General features: G+C 30.8%; 1 protein-coding gene and 2 pseudogenes across 3 annotated transcripts; all 3 read right to left on the bottom strand.

The window, feature by feature from the left end:
* Positions 1–4,480: 4,480 nt before the first annotated feature.
* Positions 4,481–7,315, bottom strand: LOC146939718 (receptor-like cytoplasmic kinase 176; annotated as a pseudogene). The gene is made up of 6 exons (XR_015030010.1): positions 7,236–7,315; positions 6,700–7,075; positions 6,299–6,434; positions 6,058–6,174; positions 5,851–5,974; positions 4,481–5,233 (listed from the first exon to the last, which is right to left on the bottom strand). The product of XR_015030010.1 is annotated as a receptor-like cytoplasmic kinase 176 (transcript).
* A 4,745-nt stretch (positions 7,316–12,060) lies between these two features.
* Positions 12,061–15,311, bottom strand: LOC146939717 (receptor-like cytoplasmic kinase 176). Its single transcript, XM_085749812.1, has 5 exons — positions 15,151–15,311; positions 14,981–15,038; positions 14,715–14,834; positions 14,508–14,631; positions 12,061–12,194 (listed from the first exon to the last, which is right to left on the bottom strand). Exons 1-5 carry the CDS (start codon positions 15,309–15,311, stop codon positions 12,061–12,063), a joined length of 597 nt encoding a protein of 198 aa, XP_085605938.1.
* A 4,785-nt stretch (positions 15,312–20,096) lies between these two features.
* Positions 20,097–21,589, bottom strand: LOC146939716 (receptor-like cytoplasmic kinase 176; annotated as a pseudogene). Its single transcript, XR_015031758.1, has 3 exons — positions 21,529–21,589; positions 21,323–21,446; positions 20,097–20,534 (listed from the first exon to the last, which is right to left on the bottom strand). The product of XR_015031758.1 is annotated as a receptor-like cytoplasmic kinase 176 (transcript).
* Positions 21,590–23,635: the final 2,046 nt, after the last annotated feature.

Below are 23,635 nucleotides of genomic sequence, written 5' to 3'. Positions count from 1 at the left end.
TTTGCAATTGAAAAATATTTAATTTTGTTCTCTTTCATTCACTTGTCCCTTATCAAATTGTAAACGGTGGAAGAGAATGAAAGAGCTCGTGGAAGAAAGAGACAATGGTTATTGAAGGTGAATATTCGTGGAAGTTCTTATAAGGGAGGTACTAGCAACTTTTAATAAAATTCAAGGGAGGTTTCTGTTTAGTTGAAAACTAGAGGGGGGGGGGGGGGGGGGGGGGGGGTTAGTGTTGTTTAAAAAAAACCTCATGAGAAATAAGTGTAATTTTTCATGAATTAAAAGGTGGTTATACGTTGTCCCTGTGAATGTAACTCAATTGACAAAGACGCTGCAATATGCGGGAATTAAAATTTTAACTCTGGATTCCTTATAGTATTCCCCATATATTCACAAGAGTGAATTTCTAGCCAATAGACTACCAAACCCAAAAAAAAAATACGGTCAAATTAATCTATTAACCATATTCAAAATAAATATTTATCATTGATCAATTAATTTAGTGAAAAATATATTTAATTATTAGTGTATTTCTCTTATTTATGAATTAAATATATAAGCGATATTTTGCAAATTAAAAAGCATGACAATTCAAGGCATTTTGAGGGTGTTGGTGGTTTTTCTTGGAGGGTTTTTGGTGTTTTTATTTTCTCTTTTTGGTGTAATACTTGATATTTAATCCCCTTATGTATAATATATTTTGCCATTAAAAAAAAAGACCCTAATTTAAGTTCGTGTTTTTCTAATAGGTGCAATATTGCACAAGTTAAAGCAATTAAAAGTAATAATTTTTTCTTGAAAAACAACAATTATTTATTAAAAAATTATATATTTAATAGAAAATGCACATGTTTCATTACAAACTTACTATTTTGAATTTCTTCACATGTGTAAATTTGCACATGATATAAAAACCCTTTAAACCAATTCAAATAAATAAAAGAAATACTCCATCTGTTTTAAATTATATCATTTTAACAAAATTTGTTTGTTTCAAATTATGTATGTCACTTTACCATATCAAAGAGTCGTTAATGTTTACTTTCATATTATGTCCCCTACTATTTATTACTTTATCGTTTTCTAATTCTCTTGAGGGACCCTTAGGACATTATTTAAGGAACCAAAATAAGTAACTTAATCGAGTCTTGCTAAAAAATGCTCTGAGGGCACTCTTTAAAAATTCTTAATTAAAAAAAGGCTTAAATATGTAAAAGGTCTCTATAAGTTCGCGTGTTTTCGGTTTTCGTCCCTGTATCTTTTTTTGTTCTAAAACAAACCCTGTAAATTCTTAACTTTTTGGTTTTAGTCCTTAACGTTAACTTCTGTTAAAAAACGCGTTGCTGGCAAACAGAGACACACATGGCAAAGGCTGAGTTGGCGTTAAGGGACCAAAACCAAAAATACAAATTTGCAGGGGGACGAAACTGAAAAAACGTAAACATCAAAATTAGAAATTTAAAAACTATATCTTCTTCAGCCCTCTGTTTTCTCTTGTTCATCTCTCTGCCAAAATGACAATATCAGTTGTTTGGTCATATATAGTTTTGTTGATTTCTATAACTTAACATGATTGATGAGGTGTTTTTTTTACATACCCTTTGTCTGAGAGACTTGTTACCCTCGCTTACACAAGTAACATTAATTGGTGAGTAAAAGCAGACTGCTAGAATAAGATATCATACAGTGGAAAAGGAAAGAAAAATTGTTCTCATAGCTTGCGTTGAAGATCATAGAGCTGATCCAGCATGAATTGGGTCTTTAAAGGAAACAAATTTACAAAATAAAATAACATTGAAGCCACCAAGTTTTGCTTCCAATGAAGTATGCAAATAATTAAGAGTTTTTACTTCAAAGATTACAATTTTTTTCATATGACAAATATTAGTTATATTAGTATGTTGGTGGTAGTATATGCTAATGTTAGTCATATATATTGTTGTGGAGGTATAATCCTTAACCTCCCTTTTATCATTATTACAGATCATAGCCCCAGAATTCGCCTGACAGCTAGAGAACCGTGAACCGGTTCTCACACAAACCGGTTCACAATACTTTTGCGAACCGATTCACCTAAAATCGTGAAGAATTCCTACTGAACCAAGTACCCAGCGTACCAAGTCAAAAAGTAAAGACCAGAGAAATAATAAAAAATTTAAACTAATTAACAAAGAGCATTGGGAAGTTTCCTTCAAAAAAGAAGAAGACATTGGCAAGCGATTATTCCTAGCAATAGAGAGCTGTAAAATCACTGGTCCCAACCTTTAAGGAACGGAAGCTCTCAGTAACTCGTTGAAAACTGAAAGTAGGAGGCTGCGTTATTTATAACATAGCTTTCCCTTCAATGTTTGTTTACTATCCGATGTGGGACTATTTCAAGTAATGCTATATCTCAATGTTCTCATATTAGTGAGGTTATGAGTATGCCTTTAGATTTTTGCAATTGTTCTTATTTCCATTTTTTTTTTTTTTTGGTAATAATTGTTCTTATTTCCATTGATAGTATTAATATTTTCATTCTCTATTTATATTTAAATTTGTTATATCATTTACAGTGTATTAATTGTTATATTTAAAGCGTCGTGAACCCAAGCGTACCGACTATGTATACCCCTTCACGTACCGAATTCTTTCAGAGTTGCGAACCGCGTACCCGAACCCGTACCACGTACCGAAACGAATTGCGAACCATGTGACTATACAGATTAAACTAATGAAGGATAGTTTAGTTTCAATTAGCAGTGGCTTCTTCTTGTTTTGTCATTAGTAACTCTCTGAATTCCAATCTGTTTTGTCACGATCCCAATCTGTTTTCGAAGAACTTCCTTGGGCTAACACCAACCAGTGGTCCAAGGTATATAAACATCAACAACCCTAGCTTAGAATTGAGAAAATGTGCAGCCATTTAGATAAAGGAAGAATCGACGTTTACACCAGAAAGTATACTCTTAGAGAATCTCACTTTTACAATTGAAATTTAAAAAACGTTAGCTCAAACTCCCATTTTTAGGGAGATGAAGAAATTGGAAGGGAGATGAACATGAGAAAACAGAGGGATGAAGAAGATATAGTTTTTAAATTTCAAATTTTGATGTTTATGTTTTTTCATTTTCGTCCATATGCAAATTTGCGTTTTTGGTTTTCGTCCTTCAACGCCAACTCAGCCTTCGCCACGTGTGTCTCGTTTGCCAGCAACGCGTTTTTTTAACAGAAGTTAACGTTAGGGACTAAAACCAAAAAAGTTAACAACTTACAGGTTTTATTTTAGAACAAAAAAAGATACAGGGATGAAAACCAAAAACACGCAAACTTACAAGGACTTTTTACATATTTTTAGCCTTAACTTTTTTATATAAACATTTTTTTAATAGTTCAATGTATTTAATCTATTAATTTATATAAAAATTTACTATTTAAATAAATTTTACTAATTAAAGATTCTTAAAAAATTTCATAAGGACAATGGGTAACATTTCGACATTAATTATAGTTTTCTTTTCGAAAGAACTATTAATTATTATTGGAAAATGCTAACAAGTGCCCTAAGGGCATTGTTTAAGCATCTAAAAGTAGCAATTTTCGCATTGAAAATTGTACGGTTATGACTTTAAAAAGTGTTTGACTTGTATTTTCAAGACATAGTTTCTTTTTTTGGGTTCCTTAAACAATGCCCTTAGGACACTTGTTAGCAAGACCCATTATTATTTTACTCTCTTAAACAAAAATAATTTATTTATAATTTTATTAATATTACATAGATGTTTCCGAGAAGTTGAAAAATTAAATTCAACTTCTCAATAAACACCATATGCAATATTAAGAGTCAATGTATGACCCGTTAGTAAAAATACTCATATGTTACTATGCACAGATTGTTTCATAGTTATTAGTTTTATAACTAAAGATCATCTCGATTTTACCTATAGTTATCGATGTGGGACAATTGCCTTGGTCATTCTCCTCCATATCCTGATTGTTATGGAATCAATCATAGGCATTTTGGCAACAAAAGCTCCAAATACACTCCCCTGATTGTTATGCAAATTACGAAATTTCTCCCCCAAACCATTCAATCTGCATTACTAACTACACCACAATGCTATCCACCAATCTCCATAAACCAATAATGAATACAAGAAAGAGTGCAATAGGCAGCTACATAGCAACAATAATAAGTAAAACAAAAAATTCCCTTTCACGTGATATAGTTTAAATGGTTGTACTTTGAGCGTTTGAGATTTAAGGATGTTCAAATATCATGGTTGTTTCAAAAACGACACATCCATAATACTATTGAAGTCACTTTAAGATATGGAAACTCTTTGTAAAAGTTAAAAGAAAATTTGTGATTGGCTTAGTGCAAGTACGTATACATACGTTACAAAGACACATTTTTGTATAAATTACACAGAAATTTATGATGTTGCATTTACGGTGTATGTTTCTATTGACAAAGGATTTGCCGGTGGCAGAGTCATGGTGCAAAATCATAGTAAGGAAAAGGTACATTATAAATTTTAAACAAAAGCAGGGCACATATGCATTAAGAAGTGCTAATGAGTGATCCGCTACTAATCCAAATATGCACTTAACTCATCGTCCATACGTATGCATTTTCTCTAGTACTCACTTTCATATACACATAATGATAGAGTATGATGAGAAAGAATTGTTGGAATGTGAAAAGAAAAACTTTTGTCACTGACGTTTCGGCATGAAAATCTGTACAGCAAGTCAACAACTAGACATGCCATTGGATGATATGGATGAGGAATATAGGAAACACCCTATCTATGTATACCGTCTGAAGTATGTGTCATATGAACTCATATTAGAAGTACCTTCTCCACTTAAAGATTCATCGACGCTTTTTCCATGCTGTTTTGAACCACTGCTGCTTAAGCTATGCCCATTTGTTTTGTCATTGGAATCCTGAAGTTGTTCCAACGATCTCACCACCTCCTCAATGTTTGGTCTGTATTTTTGTTCTGCCGACAGACATCGAATTGCAACATGAGCTACCTTAATTGCTTCATGCGACGAGTATTCGCATTCTATACGAGCATCCATGACTTGGGAAATTTTGCGTTGCTCATGAGTAATGGTTTGGCCCATGCAACTAAATCATGCTCTCCAGATGGTCGGTTTTTATCCAATACACGTTTCCCTGACATGATTTCTAGGAGAACGACCCCGAAACTGTATACATCGCTCTTTTTGGTTAGGTGACCTTCACAAAAAAGACAACGGGAAAAAAGGTTAGGAATGAAATTGTGGTTTTTTTCATTCTGTTGTTGTAAGATGTAATAATCACTACTGACTATAGACCTTACGAAAGCGAGGAGTAGCAGCACATAGTAGTTGGGGAGGGGAAGTGAACTCATGTAGTGAATACATTGTTCTGTGGTGAAGAAAATTGATTTCATCAGAAAGCTATAAATCTAAGATTTTTGGAAAAATTGACTTTGGGACTGGAACAATTTAAGGGACCAGACGCCAAGCATAACTAATTTGTGGTCAAACCATGTTTTAAGACTTCCATGTCTGGCCGTGAATTCAAACATAGGCGTACTAAAAGTGGAGGGTTTTTGTCAGCATTGCTTGTTGAATTTGAATTAAAATGTAGACAGCATCTGAGTCTAAGTATACTAAAGTACGTGGGAAGAATTAAATGTCGATTCGAACGAGTAGAGACTATCTTTTTCCTAGTAGTTTCAACACAATGAAATTGATAGTGCAAATAATATATTGGTCTTAAATTGTTCTGCACATATATAACTTCCAGGTTCAAATTTCTCATCCACTATCATATGATGAAATATATTTGCAAAAATAATTTGCTGATACCTGTGGCTAGATACTCGGGAGCTGCATAGCCTGGGGTGCCCATTATCCTTGTAGAGACATGACTCTTGCCACCTTCTGGTCCATCTTTTGCCATCCCAAAATCCGAGAGTTTTGCATTATAGTTCTGTTTGTTAACAAAATGGAATGTTACAACGCAAGTCTAATTAGTAATCTCTCTAATTAGTAAGATCAACGTAATTCACTTACAGAATCAATCAAGATGTTAGAAGTTTTGAAGTCTCGATATATTTTCATCACTGTGAAGAAATGCAAGACCCTTGGCAGAATCAAGAGCTATCTTCATTCGGATTTTCCAAGAAGCTCCTGATCCATAAACATTAGGTAGAGATGAGATTTTGAGGGATTTAATATACTTACTAGTAAATGAAAGAACTGATAAAAAAGCTTGGAAAAAAGACTAATTGAAGGAGGAAAGTTAATAACATACTCCTAAACAAATGATTATCCAAACTTCCTTTGGTCACATATTGATATACCAAAATCCGGTAGTCATCCTCTAAGCAGTAACCTATCAGTTTCACTAGATTTGGATGATGCAGCTGTCCAAGGTAATTGATTTCTGTCTATGAAATACATGGTTAATGTTAGAATAACAACCCTGGTTCAAGAGAAAACATACTCAAAAAATGCAAACAAAGAATGCACAAGATTTGATCACGGAGTTTGGTCAATTGTGCCTATGTCTCCAACTGCATAGTGGCTGCAGTGATTTTCTATCATTCCAGCTTAAAGTTACAGATTACAACTTGTGTTTAAATACTAATTTGATATTTTCATAACTTCAAAGTGCAATCAAATTCTAAATTATTGAGCCTACATGACACACACCAACCATTCACTATGTCCCTGATTGCTTTCTTTGTTAAGCCTCTTCACAGCAATAACAAAACCAGTATCTGGTTTAGTAGGAGCTAGTGTGTGCTCGTCGATCCAACCCTTAAATACACAACCAAATCCACCTTCGCCAATCATACTATCTGGACGAAAGTTCCTTGTTGCGGCTCTTATCTCAATGATAGTGAAACACTTCAAATAGTTTGAATGCAGTATCTCGCCCTCAGTCCTAGAGCTTAGAAGCACAGATGAAGAAGAGGCCTTTCGGCTTAAACCACTTGAAACATCCTCATCTCTAGTAACAACCTTTGAATTCAAACCTGTCACAAATGGTTGTACAAATATCACAACTCTTTCAATAACAATAATCCTATAATTGAGGCCAATACAGTAGATGAAAAGAAGGAAAGGTAAGATCATTACAGCTATGTAAAACATTGGATCTCAGAAGTGCATGAAAAGGAAAACTTCTTACATTCTTTTGAAGAAATTTTTCTGTATTATTGATTTTTCCCTCACTCTTTCTCTACCTTTCACCTATAAAACCAACTGTTATAAGATCACGATCGTCAAGTTCAAGAACTGTACGAATTAAATCGTTCAAACTCATTTTTATTGTACGTTAAATTTCTTTTAACACATATTTTAATCCGCACACCACTTCATGGCTGAATCTACCTAACTACATGCAAAATTTATTCTTAGAAATTTCAAGTACAAAAAGTATGATTGAATAAAAGATAGATGGAATATTTTCATAGCTAGAGGGGATCTATGATCACTCTTTAATAATTTCTAAACAAATTTTCCTCAATCATACCAACAGTATAGTTCCATTTTGATTGTTACACTAAACACAACATAGCTCATCACATAGTATTCATTAAATAATAAATATACAGAAAGTATAGAGAATCCTACAACTATTTTAATTCCTTAATTATATAACAAGCAACATAATATATTATGAAAAAAAAAATCACATATTAGATCATTCAAAACTCAAATCCAAACAATCAAAATTGAGCTGAGATTCGGAATAGGCATTTGCACTCCAAATGATCAGTGTTGATGAAGGTGGAGCTATATGCTTACTTTATGCTCCTAGATATGGGTCAAAGAGTTGCACAGTAACAATGTTACGTTTGAACTTGATTCTAAATGAGTGGTTTATTACTACTATACGGGTGTTCAAATCCAAATCGATTCAATTAAAAACCACAAATCAAACCGCATATAATTGGATCAGATTGGATCGGTTTTTTTAAATTACTCATCCAAGACCAAATCAAACCGCATATAATTTTATCTTTGGATAAGATGAAATCACCGCACCGCAAACACCCCTATTAACTACCATAGAGTTATTATTAGAGAATGCAAAAATACGTTCGTTTTTTTTTTCTTCACAAACTTGAATGTGGAGTTTATTAGAAGAGAAACCAATAAGATCGCTCATAGTCTTAGAAGAGAAACCAATAAGATCACTCATAGTCTTGCCAGAACGACTATATATCTTATGTTAGTTTCCGCTTATTGAAATACATATTGTACTTGCAATGAGTACAATATCTAGAACTAGGGTTTAGTCTCTTTTGGTCATGCCTTGAGAATGCTCTCAAGGGGCAATTTATAGCATTTCTTGAGCTTGTTTCCCCGTGACTTAGGCCCCAAGTAACTTAGGCTCTAAGTAGGGATGGGAATAGGCTAGGCCGAGTTAGGCTTTGCAAGGCCTAAGTCTGACCTGCAATATTTTTTTAAAGTCTAAGTCTGGCCTGCGGCCTGTCATAGCCCTACTTTTTAGGTTTGAGTCTGGCCTTCTGAAAGCCTGATACGACCAAATAATTGTGCAGGATCGATTGTTAATAATATACATCAACCAATCACTATTATAAATAAAAAAAAAGTTCTAATTTTGAAGGGAAAAAACCAAATTTTTTAACGTACAAAATTAAAAGAAGTTATTACTGCAATTAAAATTTTAGCAATCATTCACATGTTAAAATTATATATCAGCCAAAGAGAGAAAGTTTATTTTTGAAAGATAATTTTTGGTAAAATGGTTTTTTTTTGACATTTTTTTTGGTAAATGTTAAAATTAGCGTTTATTCACACGCTCAAAAATAATATATTTTTCTTTTTGTTTTTTGGGTCAAATTTTACCGTTCTCCAATATGAAAGGAACTTATAAATGCTAATTTGTCTATAATAACTTAGTTTTTTATTAGTAAAAAAGAAAAGCACTTCTTGTCAAGTGAAGGAAAATATAGACCCATTGAAGGACTGCTAAATAGAGGGTGAAGTTAGAGAATTGATCTCTTTTTTTTTTTGAAGCAAGAGAATTGATCTCTTATATAGTTACGGTTCAAAAGTTGTAGATTAATAGATAAATTATTGCAAACATGAACAATTGGTTGACTACAATAACGTATTGGTGAGGTAATTCTTTAGTTTTTCTGTTTTGCAGTAATATTCAACACTTGAGAAAATATGCACATATCAAGCATCTCTTTTTAACATAATAACACTGATTTTTCTTTAAGAAATAAAATAAAAATTAATTAATAATAGAGAGAAATTGATGCTCAGAAACAAAAAAAAAAATACAAATCAAAGAGAAAAATTGAATAATAAAAATAATAATATGGATGGAGCAGCACTAATTATGATATTCATCAAACATAATCAAGCATTTCCACGCACCACTCAAAACTTTTTCACCCCACATGAAACCTCAAATATGTAAATGAAATGACCAAATTCATTCATAAGTTATATGTTAGAGGTATATTGTAAAAAACCATAAATCTAGCCACTATGTTCTACACTTAATTTTCTAGTTCTATCTAGTAGAGGTTCAATTTAAAAATAAAATAAATAAATGCACAAATGTAACTCAACAAACTAATGAACAATAAACTAAATTAATCATATTGTAGGACAAAGGTATTGCGTAAAAGATTAAAAACATAGGCTTAATTGCATGTTTGATCCCTTATGTTTATTTTAGTTTTCAAGTTGGTCCCTTATGTTTTAAAAGTTTCAAGTTGGTCCCTTACGTTTAAAAAGTTTCAAGTTGGTCCAAAGCGTTACTCACGTTGGAATAAGTTAGTCCCTTTCTAGACATGATATTGAGATTTAATAAAACCAAAAAAATTAAAAAAAGGTTTTAAACTAATTTTCTATATAAGTTAAGTTCTATCACTCATATTGTCAACCCAAATCTTTAAACGTTAAGTGACGGAAGGGACTAACTTATTCCAACGTGGGTAACATTTTGGACCAACTTGAAACTTTTAAAACGTAAAGGACCAACTTGAAACTTTTAAAACATAAGAGACCAACTTGAAAACTAAAATAAACATAAGGGATCAAACCTGTAACTCAGATCGATGGTTGATGTATAACATATTTTGGCTAGTGCCCCTTTTAATTAGATATATTTTGGCTAATGTGTGTAGTACACTCTTTACAACTTTGTTTGTATGAGAGGTAGTACAATACTTAAATTATTGAGTAAATGTGTTTTATTCAAAATATTGATTGTAATAATTATTTTTTAAAATTACCATTTACATGCTCTTCAAAGTCAAATGAGGTTTGGGTTTTAGCATTTTCCAAAAGTGAAAACAAATCAAACTAAAGCAATGATGTACGGTTTGGTTCGACCAAAAATGCATTAAAAAGAAAGGTAATTTTTATTTCTAAATGTTTGTATTTATTTTATATTGAAAATAAAACATATGGAATTCAGTGAGAACACATATTTCAAAAATAAAGTTAAAATAAAAATTCAGATTCTTTTTAGCAAAATTATGAAATAATTAGAGTAATAAAATTCAGTAAAACTTTCACAACGTAAGAATCTAGAATATGTCAAAAAAGAAACTTAAGAATCCAAAAGAGAAGCTACAACAAAGAAAAATGAAACTCTAATTCAAAATTCTTATAATGTAACACAAATCCAAACAACACAGAAAAATAAACAAAAGCCTTAAAAAGACTAAAATACACACATATGATTCGTGGTATAAAATGAGTAAATGACAAATTACCAAAAAAAAAAAAACTAAAGTTTGGCCCTGAGTTAATATAGGATACGCCCTTGAACTGAATACTATAGATAGGAAACTACTTTGTTCTCAATATTATAAAGGTCTCTGCAAAATAATGAACACGTTGGAAACAAAGCCGATAAAAGAAATCTCAATAATGTTGAGTTTCCTCCCAATTAGAAGAAACACAACCAAACTGGAAGGAGTTAAAGTTGATAAAGCTGAGATATACTTTAATGTATAAATCCGATAATTTCTTCATAAATTTGTGGAACATTGAGTAGCAATATGGTCTTCCACAAACAAATATATGGGAAAATAAATATGTTGAACGTTAATAGCAAAAGAAGTTTAATGAATGAGATCATGTCGTTATCTGATGAAAATAATGTCTCAATCAAATGAAGCATTTTCAAAAATGATATTTAGTATTCTTCAAAAAAAAAATGATATTTAGTAGACAAATATTTATACCTCTAAAACATGCGGAGCAATTAATATAAATCAAATTATGAGAGAAGATTCAAGATCCCTTTTGTTTATGCCTTCCTTCAGGTTCAAAATCAATTTCTCAACCAATTCCATTGTGATAACTAACCTTCTCCTCTTATTTTCTCCTGTGCAGCTAAATATCCAACTATTAGATATAAAACCCTAAACTATGATCACAAAACATGATGAAGGGGAACGGTCTAATAATGCAATCAACAATAAAATTTGATGAAATTGTAGGAACTAAAGGTGTTCTTGATCTTCTTTACCGTTCTCAAAACCATTCTTGAAAAATAGTAATAGTGATGAGAATAGGATGGGAGAAAAAGATCTGAGCTATTTTATTTCCTTTCTTTTTTTTGGTAACATTTTTTTTTTTTCCTTTCTATGACAAAAAGAATCATTACCTTTCACTATTTTATTTTGGTTTTAATTTGATTTTAATAGGTGAAAAACAATTTAACGATAGTCTTGAATTAGATCAATTGTCAACATTGTTTTTTAGGACTGTTATAAGTGTTGAGGGTAAAAAATAGCTCAGATCATAGTTTAAAAATGAAAGAGTAATTTTTGAGGGTAAAAAATGAAAGAGCAATGTTCAACAAAAAAAAAAAAGAGAGTAATTTACTCTTAACTTTCTTTATAGTTTTATAAATTTTGTACATTCTTCTTCTAGCCAAGTGAATCAACAAAATAGAGACAATGGACTATTTAGTGTATTGACGTTCCATATCATTTATTTTATAACCAAAGTTCCTTTCCATTCTACTCAATGTTACCGATGTGGGACATTTGACTCGGTTTGTGCTTAGTCCTCCATGTCCTGAAATGTACATTGTAATGGAATTTGGGCATAAGTATCTTGCAACAAAAGCTCTAAAATCACTCTCCTCCAAGAACCAGCTCCAACATTAACAATCCTCAAAGGATCACCATTAGCCTCTAAACCAAGAAGGTTACTAAGATCATCAAACTTATATTAATTAACTAACCCATTTAATAATAATTAATGTTTGCTTCTATTTACTATGATAAATGAATGAAGTGATAAAAAGAAAATCTGTTAAGTACAAATGCAATTTCCGGGCAGCAATACTAAGTAACAAAAATCCCTTTTAAGCGTGATACAATTTAAGTGGTCGTGCTTTAGTGTCGAAGATTTAGGAGTGTTAAAATATCATTGTTGATTTAAAAACCAATTAACATCCATAATACTATTGAAGTCACTATAAAATAAGGATAGTTTTTGTAATGGTTAAAAGAAAATTTGTGATCGACTTAGTGTGAGTATGTTTACATATGTTATACGGAAATTTATGATGTTGCATTTAAGGTGTATGTTTGGATTGACAATGAACTTGACAGTCAAGGTGCAAAAACACTGTAGTACAAAAGCTACATTTTAAAATTTCAAATAAAATCAAGGCGCACATGCATTGAGAAGTGCCAACCAGTGATTCACCCCCAATCCAAATATGCTCCTAACATTGTTACATTAAAAACTACTTTTACATATAACTCACCATTCATACTTAGGCATTTTGTCTAGTACTCACTTTCATATTCATAGATTGATAGAGCCTGATGAGAAAAATGTTGGAATGAAAGAGAGAAAAAACTTGTGTTGCTATCATTTTGGCATGAAGAAAATTTGTACATTAGGTGAGAGCAACTAGACATCCATCGGATGATTTGGATCATATATATAGAGGAGAAGCAGTGACCCACTGCATATAAGTAAAAAAAATGCTACTACTAAAGATAAAAGTATGACGAAAATTAGAATTATACTAAATTTTATTTCTTTTACAAATCTTTCTAAAAAACAATTTCTTTCATAAATTGTATAAGAGACAAATTTTTGGTACTGGTCTATCGCTTAGAAGAAATGTGTATTTTACTTGGGTGCCTCTCGAATATTTTATAGATAAAAATGAAAAAATATAACGCACTACGTATGACTTTTTTTACTTAATCATACAAGAAATAGTTATCACTTAACAATTACTTAAAAGGGAAAATTACGCTCACCTCCCCTAAAGTTTTCTTAAATAACACCAACATTCCCTCTAGTTTTCAACTAAACATAATTCTCCCTTAAATTTTATTAAAAATGACAAATATCTCTCTTACAATTATCACATTTATATAACACAGTTAGTTGTATATGTTACTTGACACCTTAAACTTTCATTCCCTTTCACTGTTAGCAATAGTAATTTTTTGATACTGTAAAATGAAGGATTTGTTTATTTATGAATTAATGTACGATCTTTTTTTTTTATGTACATAAGCTGTAAATTAAAAAATAAGCCAATTAAAAACAGACACTAACTTAATGTAAATAAATTTAACCAATTGAATAAAAAATATAACATATTAATCTTATTCTCTTAAACAAAAATTATTTATAATTTATTAATTTTATACAAGTAACAACTAGTTTCATTTCAATTTATTGAAAATTAAATTAAAACTAAAAGTTACTTATACAATATTAATTAAGGTCATTTAATTAATATTAATTAATAACCATGAATAATACTCTATTATAAGATGATGGAAGTAACATGCAATAGCTTTCTAATATATAACCAAAGTTCCTCTCTATTCTACTAATATTTATCGATGTGGGACATTTCATTCGGTCATTTTTCTCCTCCATGTCCTGAATTGTAACATTGCAAAAAAAGCTCCAAAAACATCTCCCCCAAGAACAAGCTCCAATATTAAAAGTCCTCTAATAATGTTTGTGGAGCTAAGCTTTGAAAAATGAAAAATTGCTTGTTGAATGAGTTAAAATGTGGTCAGCATCTGAAGTCTAAATACAATAACGTAAATAATAGATGAAGCTGGATGTATGTAGAGACCAACTTTTTCCTACGCAAATAATATATTGGTCATAAATTGTTCTGCACATTTATAACTTTCAGGTTCAAATTTCTCATCCACTATCATGTGATGAAATACATTGGTATCAGAAATAATAGGATCGAATAGATGTAGATTAGCTTCATAGGAGAAGTATGATTGATAGGAAAACCCTTAGAATTCATTATGAATTGTATTGAAAAAGATTACATGAATGAGTACATGGTTGGTCCTTTTATAGACCTAACTACTTGTAACTAACTATAGTTCTCTATAAATAACTTTTAACCAATTCTAACTAACTTTACTAACTCCAGTTATCTCAACAATTGGTAGTAATACAAAAATAATTTGCTGATACTGGCTTAAAAATGTCTGAAATACCTGTGGCTAGATACTCAGGAGCTGCATAGCCTGGGGTGCCCATTATCCTTGTAGAGACATGACTCTTACCACCTTCTGGTCCATCTTTTGCCATCCCAAAATCCGAGAGTTTTGCATTATAGTTCTGTTTGTTAACAAAATGGAATGTTACAAAGCAAGTCTAATTAGTAATCTCTCTAATTAGTAAGATCAACGTAATTCACTTACAGAATCAATCAAGATGTTAAAAGTTTTGAAGTCTCGATATATCACTTCGACTTCATCACTGTGAAGACCCTTGGTAGAATCAAGAGCTAACTGCTTCATTTGGATTTTCCAAGAGAGTGTCTGCAAGTAAGAAGCTTCTGACCCATAAACATTAAGCAAATTAAGATGAGATTTTGAGGGATTTAATATACAAACTAGTTAATGATTTCAACTAATTAAAGAACTTGAAAAAAAGACTAATTGAAGGATGAAAGTTAATAACATACTTCTAAACAAATGATTATCCAAACTTCCCTAAACAGTAACCAATCAGTTAGAACAACCCTGGTTAAAAATAAAACAGATACAAAAAAAACACAAATAAAGAACACACAAGATTAATCACGGACATCGATCAATTGTACAATGATTTTCTATCATTCAAACATTGGATTACGTCCCTGACGGACATCGATCAATTGTGCATTGTCCCCGATTGCTTTCTTGGTTAAGCCTCTCGATGACAATGACAAAACCAATACCTGGTTTAGTAGGGGATAATATGTACTCATTGATCCAACCATTAAATACACAACCAAATCCACCTTCACCGATCATACTATCTGGACGAAAGTATGGATGGTGAGTCTACTTACTATATTATAAATATAAATCCCTAGAATTTTACCATTTTGCCCCTAGGAGGGGCATTTTAGTAATTTCCTATTGATGGGGTGTGGTTAGTGCCACCTCATCATTTTTAGGGTGCATTTCTCATTTTGCCCCTCACCATTTTTTTAATTATTTTATAATTTTTATATTTTTAATAACTTTTATAATTTTTATGTTTTTAATAAATTTTAATTATTTTCCAATTTTTATTTTTTTTAACTATTTTTCAATTTTTTCACCCAAATTCAGTTGCTTCTACATTGCCGTAGTGGGAGATTAAGGTATCGTTTGACCCGGCTTTTTTTCAACTTCTCTACATTTTTAAGGAGAAGTTAGGTCAAACACACTATCAATTATTTTAATTTCAATATTGTTTAATCATCACAACCTTACAAATATTTTTATTTACACTGTCATTTAATGATACCAAATACTTTTATTTCCTTTCTTCAACCTCGCAAATATTTACACACACACATTAACGTTTAGAGTAATATTTTATGTCCGTCTGTCTGTGTTTTTGTTACGCTGATGCATATAATTTTTTTCTAGTGTTGCTTGGTAGAGTGCTACCTCACCGATTTTTTTAAACTATTTTCCAATTTTTATATTTTTAAAAACTTTTAACTATTTTCCAATTTTTTTATTTTTAACTATTTTCTAATTTTTTTCTCCCAAATTCAGTTGTTTCTACACTGCCGTTTTGGGAGATTAAGATACCGTTTGACCCGTTTTTTTTTACTTCTCTACATTTTTAAGAAGAAGTTAGGTCAAACACAATATTAATTAACTACTTACTAGAAAGGGAATGAGCTCTGCCCAAAAGTTGTTGAATGATACTTTAAAAAACTACTTCTCGACAATATATTTCACAAGCACCTCTTTTCAACTCACGCTGGGAACCTTTTCTTTTATTTTTTAATATTATATTTCAATATGTTTTCTTTTCATTTAACTTTATTTTATTTTTTTTGAACCGTTCCATTTAATTTTATTATCTTTTTTTCAAATGAATTTTATTATCTTTTTATCACTTATATATTTAATTTCAATATTGCTTAATCATCACAACCTCACAAATATTTTTATTCACGCTGTCATTTAATGATACCAAATATTTTTATTTCCTTTCTTCAACCTCGCGAATATATACACACACACACATTAACGTTTAAAGTAATATTTTATGTCCGTCTATCTGTTTTTTGTTACGCTAATGCATATAATTTTTTTTTGTATTGCTTGGTTGAGTGCTATTTTCTAATTTTTTTTCTCCCAAATTCATTTGCTTCTACACAGCCGTTGTGGGAAATTAAGATACCGTTTGACCCAGTTTTTTTTTCAACTTCTCTACATTTTTAAGGAGAAGTTAGGTCAAGTACAATATCAATTAAGTACTTACTAAAAAAGGTACTTTTTTTTAATGCATAAAATTGAATGGAATGAGCTTTGGCCAAAAGTTGTTGAATGCTACTTCAAAAAACTACTTCTCGACAATTTATTTCACAAGCATCTCTCTTCAATTCACGTTGGGAACCTTTTCTTTTATTTTCTAATATTATATTTCAATATGTTTTTTGAAATATAATATTAGAAAATAAAATTCAAGGGAGGTTTGTGTTTAGTTGAAAACTAGAATGGGTGTTAGTGTTGGTTAAAAAAATCTCATGAGAAGTGAGTGTAATTTTGCCTTAATTAAAAGGTGGTTGTATGTTGTTTCTGTGAACGTAACTCAATTGACAAAGGCTCTGCAGTGTGCAGGAATCAAAATTTTAACTCTTGATTTCTTAGTACTCCCCATTTATTCACAAGAGTGAATTTCTAGCCAATATACTACTAGAACAGAAAAGAAAAATATGGTCATAGATTGATCTATTAACCATATTCAAAATAAATATTTGTCATTGATCAATTAATTTTGTGAAAAATATATTTAATTATTAGTGTATTTCTCTTATTTATGAATTAAATATATAAGCTAGATTTTGCAAATTAAAAAATATGACAATTCAACAGACCCTAATTTAAGTTAGAGTTGTCTAATATTGAACATGTTAAAGCAATTAAAAGTGACAATTTTTTTATTTAAAAACAACAATTATTTATTAAAAAGTTAGATATTTAATACAAAATGCACAAGTTTCAATACAAATTTACTATTTTGAATTTCTTAAATTTGCACCCTTTAAACCAATTCAAATAAATAAAAGAAATACAGTTTCAAATTATATGTCATTTGAACAAAATTTGTTTGTTTCAAATTATTTGTCACTTTTACTTTTGAAGGAAGTAATATTATTAATTATAGTTTCCCTTCAAAGAAATATTTATTTAATTCCCTTAAAAAAATTATAATTATAATTTCATTAATTTTGAAAAGAAGTCTACTAAGAAGTTGAAAAAATAAATTCAACTTCTCAAAAGACCCTCCTTACAAAATTAAGAGTCAATGTATGACCCGTCAATAAAAAAACTCATACGTTATTTTAAGCAGATTGTTTAATAGTTTTCTGTTTTATAACGAAAGTTTCTCTCTATTTTACTGGTAGTTATCGATGTGGGACAATTGCCTTAGTCATTCTCCAAAAACACTCCTCCAACTCCCAAGTTTCAGCTCCAACAGTAACAATACTTAAAGATCATCATTAGCCTTGCAAAAAGTTTCTCCTCTAAACCGTTGAGTCTGCATTACTAACTACACCACAATGCTACCCACCAAGCTCTATAAACCAACAATGAATACAAGAAAGATAAATAGAAAAAGGCATCTCTGGTAAGTACTCACTTTCATATTCACAAAATGATAGAGCCTGATGAGAAAAATGTTGGAATGAAAGAGATAGAATTTTTTTTTGTTTCTAAGCATTTTGGCATGAAAACCTGTACAGCAAGTTAGCAACAAAACATTCCATTGGATAATTTGGATCATGCTCACCAGATGGTCGGGTTTTATTCAATACACGTTTGCATGACATAATTTCCAAGAGAACAATCCCGAAACTGTATACATCACTCTTTTTGGTTAGGTGACCATCACAAAAACACAATGTAAAGGGACGCATGTTTGTATACACTCACGAAAAATGATTTTTATTAACTTAAGTTAGAATAATTTAGATGAAAATTGCTTTTGAGTGTGTATATGTATTTGACATTTTTAATAAATTTGAGAATTGATTTTATTTTATCACAAAACTAGAAATCTATGCTTTTGGACAAAATTGACTTTGGGACTAGATCAATTTTAGGACCAGAAACCAAACATACATAACTAGTTTGTAGTCAAATCACGTTTTAAGACTGAATCTGGCTATGAAACCAAACATAGGCATACTTAAAAGTGGAGGGATTTTGTCAAGCTAAACTTTGTGAAGTTGCATGTTGAATTTGAGTTAAAATGTAGACTGCATCTGAAGTTTAAATGAGTACAAATAATATATTGGTCGTAAATTTTTATGCACTATCATATGATGAACTATATTAGCAGTAATGCAAAAATAATTTGATGATACATGTGGCTAGAGATACTCAGGAGCTGCATAGCCTGGGGTAGAGACATGACTATTAGTCTATTACCACCTTGGTCCATCTTACAGAATAATCAGTAGTCTCTCTAGTCTCCAAGTTAGTAATTTCATCGTAATTCACTTACAGAATGAATCAAGATGTTAGAAGTTTTGAAGTCTCGATATATATCACTTCGACTTCATCGCTGTGAAGAAATGCAAGACCCTTAGCAGAATCAAGAGCTATCTAGCTTCATTCGGATTTTCCATGAGAGTGGCTGAAAGTAAGAAGCTCCTGATCCATAAACATTTGGTAAAAATGAGATTTTGATTGATTTAATATACTAAGTACTAACTAGTAACTGAAAGAACTAGTAAAAAAGCTTGGAAAAAAGACTAATTGAAGGAGGAAAGTTAATAACATACTTCTAAACTAATGATTATCCAAACTTCCTTTTTCATTTTTGTGAATGTGCTCAAAACTTGTGTCCAAAATATTGTGACGACGACAATAATTTCTCCATAAAGAGATAATTTCTTGTGTCCAAAATCTTGTGACAAAAGTTTCTCTATAAAGAGATAATTTACTGTCTTGATAGTTGTCTTGAAGGAAAGTGTTCTTATGGAATTGGAAAACAAAGAAGAGAAGAGTGTTCTCACATTTGATAGAAATTGTTGTTCATGGTTTCATTGCCACAGCTTGAGCAAATGTGGGAAATAAATGTATATCAGTGATATAACATCATAATATAATATTAGTTATTTTTATTAATCTTTTACAATTTTTTATTGAATGAAAAAAAAAATTGATTCATTACAATCAAAAATCACACAAAATTAAATGTACCTTTCTCATATATTTATCATTTTTCAAACTTTTTAAAGATCTGTGGAGCCACGCCATTGACAGGCTACCACTCAATCAATTTAATTTGAACATGTGCCCATTTTTTGAAATTCTCATTTATTCTATTTACAAAAGTTTCTTCTATTTTTTATGTTAATATTTAAAGCAAAAATTTTCAAAAAAATTCTTTTAAAACTTTTTCATGTCTTTTGAAAAGCATAAACAACAGGTACATCTTCTTTGAACTCGTGAGTAGGAGAAGCATACATCAACATCCGTCTCAAGAACGGTTAAACTCTGCAAGATAAGTATGACCAAACTCTGCAAGATAATGTATATTGTTTGAAGTATGTGTCATATGTCCAAAAATTTCCTCTTTTACTTATGGAGAGGAGAAGTAGCAGATGAACTCATATTAGAAGTACCTTCACCGCTTAAAGATTCATCGACGCTTTTTCCATGCTGTTTTGAGCCACAGCTGCCTGAGCTATGACCATTTGCTTTGTCATTGGAATCCTGAAGTTGTTCCAACGATCTCACCACCTCTTCAATGTTTGGTCTATATTTTTATTCTGCCGACAGACATCGAATTGCAACATGAGCTACTTTAATTGCTTCACGCGACGAGTATTGGCCCTTCAATACGAGCATGCATGACTTGAGAGATCCTGTGTTTGCTCATGAGTAATGGCTTGGCCCATGCAACTAAATCATGCTCTCTAGATGGTCCATTTTTATTCAATACACGCTTGCCTGACATAATTTTTAGGAGAACAACCCCGAAACTGTATACATCGCTCTTTTTGGTTAGGTGACCTTCACAAACAAGACAACGGAAAAAAAAAGGTTAGGAATGAAATTGTAGTTTTTTTCTCCCTTTCATTCTGTTCTTGTAAGATTTAACAATCACTATTGACTATAGACCTTACTATAGCAAGGAGCAGCAGCACATAGTAGTTGGAGAGGGGAAGTGTAACTAATGTAGTGTATGCATGGTTCTGCGGTGAAGAAAACCGATTTTGAATGAATTGATTTTGGTCAAAAAAAGTGAGTTGAAGGTAAAGTGATTTATGGTTGTATAGAATCACAAAAAAGGGATTTTAATTAATTAACATTTGAATAGTTTAGATGAAAATTGCTTTTGAGTGTGTATATGTATTTGACATTTTTAATAAATTTGAGAATTTATTTTATTTCATCACAAAGCTAGACATTTAAGCTTTTGGGCAAGATTGACTTTGGGACTGGATCAATATTAGTACCAGAAGCCAAACATAACTAGTTTGTGGTCAAACCACATTTTAAGACTGAAGTGTCTGGCCATGAAACCAAATGCAAGTGTAGGAAAAGTGGAGGGTTTCTGTCAAGCTAAACTTTCTGAAGTTTCTTATTGAATTTCAGTTAAATCACAGACAGCATAGTAAAGTAAACTGATGTATGTGGGAAGAATTAAATGTCAATTCGAACGAGTATAGACCAACTTTGAAATTGGTAGTACAAACAATATATTGGTCATAAATTGTTCGGCACATATATAACTTTCAGGTATTAGTACTACTGCAAAAATATTTTGCTGATACTGGCTTGAATAAAGAGAGAGATACCTGTGGCTAAATACTCAGGAGCTGCATAGCCTGGTGTGCCCATTATCCTTGTAGAGACATGACTCTTACCATCTTCTGGTCCATCTTTTGCCATCCCAAAATCTGAGAGTTTTGCATTATAGTTCTGTTTGTTACAAAAAGCAATGTTACAAAGCAAGTCTAATTAGTAATCTCTCTAATTAGTAAGATCAACGTAATTCACTTACAGAATCAATCAAGATGTTAGAAGTTTTGAAGTCTCGATATATCACTTCGACTTCATCACTGTGAAGACCCTTAGCAGAATCGAGCTAACTTCATTTGGATTTTCCAAGAGAGTGTCTGCAAGTAAGAAGCTTCTGATCCATAAACATTAAGCAAATTAAGATGAGATTTTGAGGGATTTAATATACAAACTAGTTAATGATTTCAACTAATTAAAGAACTTGAAAAAAAGACTAATTGAAGGATGAAAGTTAATAACATACTTCTAAACAAATGATTATCCAAACTTCCCTAAACAGTAACCAATCAGTTAGAACAAGGTTAATGTTAGAACAACCCTGGTTAAAAATAAAACAGATACAAAAAAAACACAAATAAAGAACACACAAGATTGATCACGGACATCGATCAATTGTGCATACGTCTCTGACGACGTGACTACAATGATTTTCTATCATTCAAACATTGGATTACGTCCCTGACGGACATCGATCAATTGTGCATTGTCCCCGATTGCTTTCTTGGTTAAGCCTCTCGATGACAATGACAAAACCAATATAATAGAAACTCTTTAATTTAATACTCGGTAAATTAATAAACTCTCTAAAATAATAAATTTGTCCGGTCCCGACTTGGGCCATTGTAAAAAATTGAAAAACTCGATAAAATAATAAGATAATAATTTTTCTGGAGATCCCTTTATAATTTTCGGTCCCAAGAAAATCATAAATTAATAATTCATAGAAACTGAAAAAAATATATTAAGAATACATTGAACACATTTGTTCCTCTTGTTTACATTTAGTGTACTTCAAAAGTCATTATTGATTTCCAATGCATATGAACACAGTAGTTATTAATTTACGTTGAGTCTCAAGGTTTGCTGCAACGTAATTCTAAGAGGCATATACTAATTTGCCTTTTTGTTTGGTATGTACAGTATAATTACTTAAAAACTCTTTAAATTAATAATTATTAATTTATCGATAAATTAATAACTCTCTAAATTAATAAATTTCTCCGGTCCTGACATTATTAATTTATAGAGTTTTAACTGTACCTGGTTTAGTAGGGGATAGTATGTACTCATTGATCCAACCATTAAATACACAACCAAATCCACCTTCACCGATCATACTATCTGGACGAAAGTATGGATGGTGAGTTATATGTAAAAGTAGTTTTAAAGGGTTAATAGGTTTTTACCCCCCTGTAATATAGGTGACTTTTGGTTTTGCCCCCTAGGAATTTTTTTTTTTAGATTCCGTCCTCGTAAAATGAAGATTCTTTGGTTTTGCCCCCTGACCCCAATGAGTCAGCAGAATCTCCTACGTGGCACGCTACGTCAGCAGATTCTGCTGACGTGGCGCGCTGACTGTATAATTATTTTTATTTTTTTATTGGGGTACACGTGGCATTTTTGTTTTTTTTTTAAAAATTAAAAAAAATTAAAAAATTCTGAAAAATTAATAAAAAAATTTAAAAAAAAAATCTGGAAAAATCAGAAATTAATAAATTTTTTTTAAAAATATTTAAAAAAATCTGGAAAAATGAAAAATTAATGAAAAATATTAAAAAATTCTGGAAAATTGAAAAATTAATAAAAATGAAAAAATTGAAAAAAACGGAAAAAATTAAAAAATTTTGGAAAAATTAATAAAAATATAAAAAATCTGAAAAAATTAATAAGAATAAAAAATGATTAAAAAATAAAATAATCTAATAAAATGAAAAATAATGAAAAAATTATGGAAAATAAAAAAATTCTGGAAAATATTTAAAAAAAATTTGAAATTTTAAAAAAAAATTAAAAAGATTAATCATTTTTAAAAAAATGAAATTTTTGAAATTTTCATTCGTATTTTTCGAAATTTTGATTAGTATATATCTCGAGCTTAGGTTTTTTCAGTGTATTTTTTCCCTTATTCTCGGTTTATAAATACACAAAAGTTCCCGGAAAAAATACTAATGAAAATTTCGAAATTTCGAAAAATACACAAAAAACCTAAGCTCATTTTTCCAGAATTTCATTTTTATTTTCGAAAATTTAAAATTTCATTCAAATTTATTTTCCAGAATTTTTATTTTCGAGAATTTCCAGAATTTTTA

The sequence above is a fragment of the Medicago sativa genome, chromosome 3 (assembly GCF_051527215.1).
Source record: "Medicago sativa cultivar Bolivia chromosome 3, Bolivia_mono, whole genome shotgun sequence".
Classification (NCBI taxonomy): domain Eukaryota; kingdom Viridiplantae; phylum Streptophyta; class Magnoliopsida; order Fabales; family Fabaceae; genus Medicago; species Medicago sativa.
This window is presented reverse-complemented; position numbering and strand designations above follow the sequence as displayed.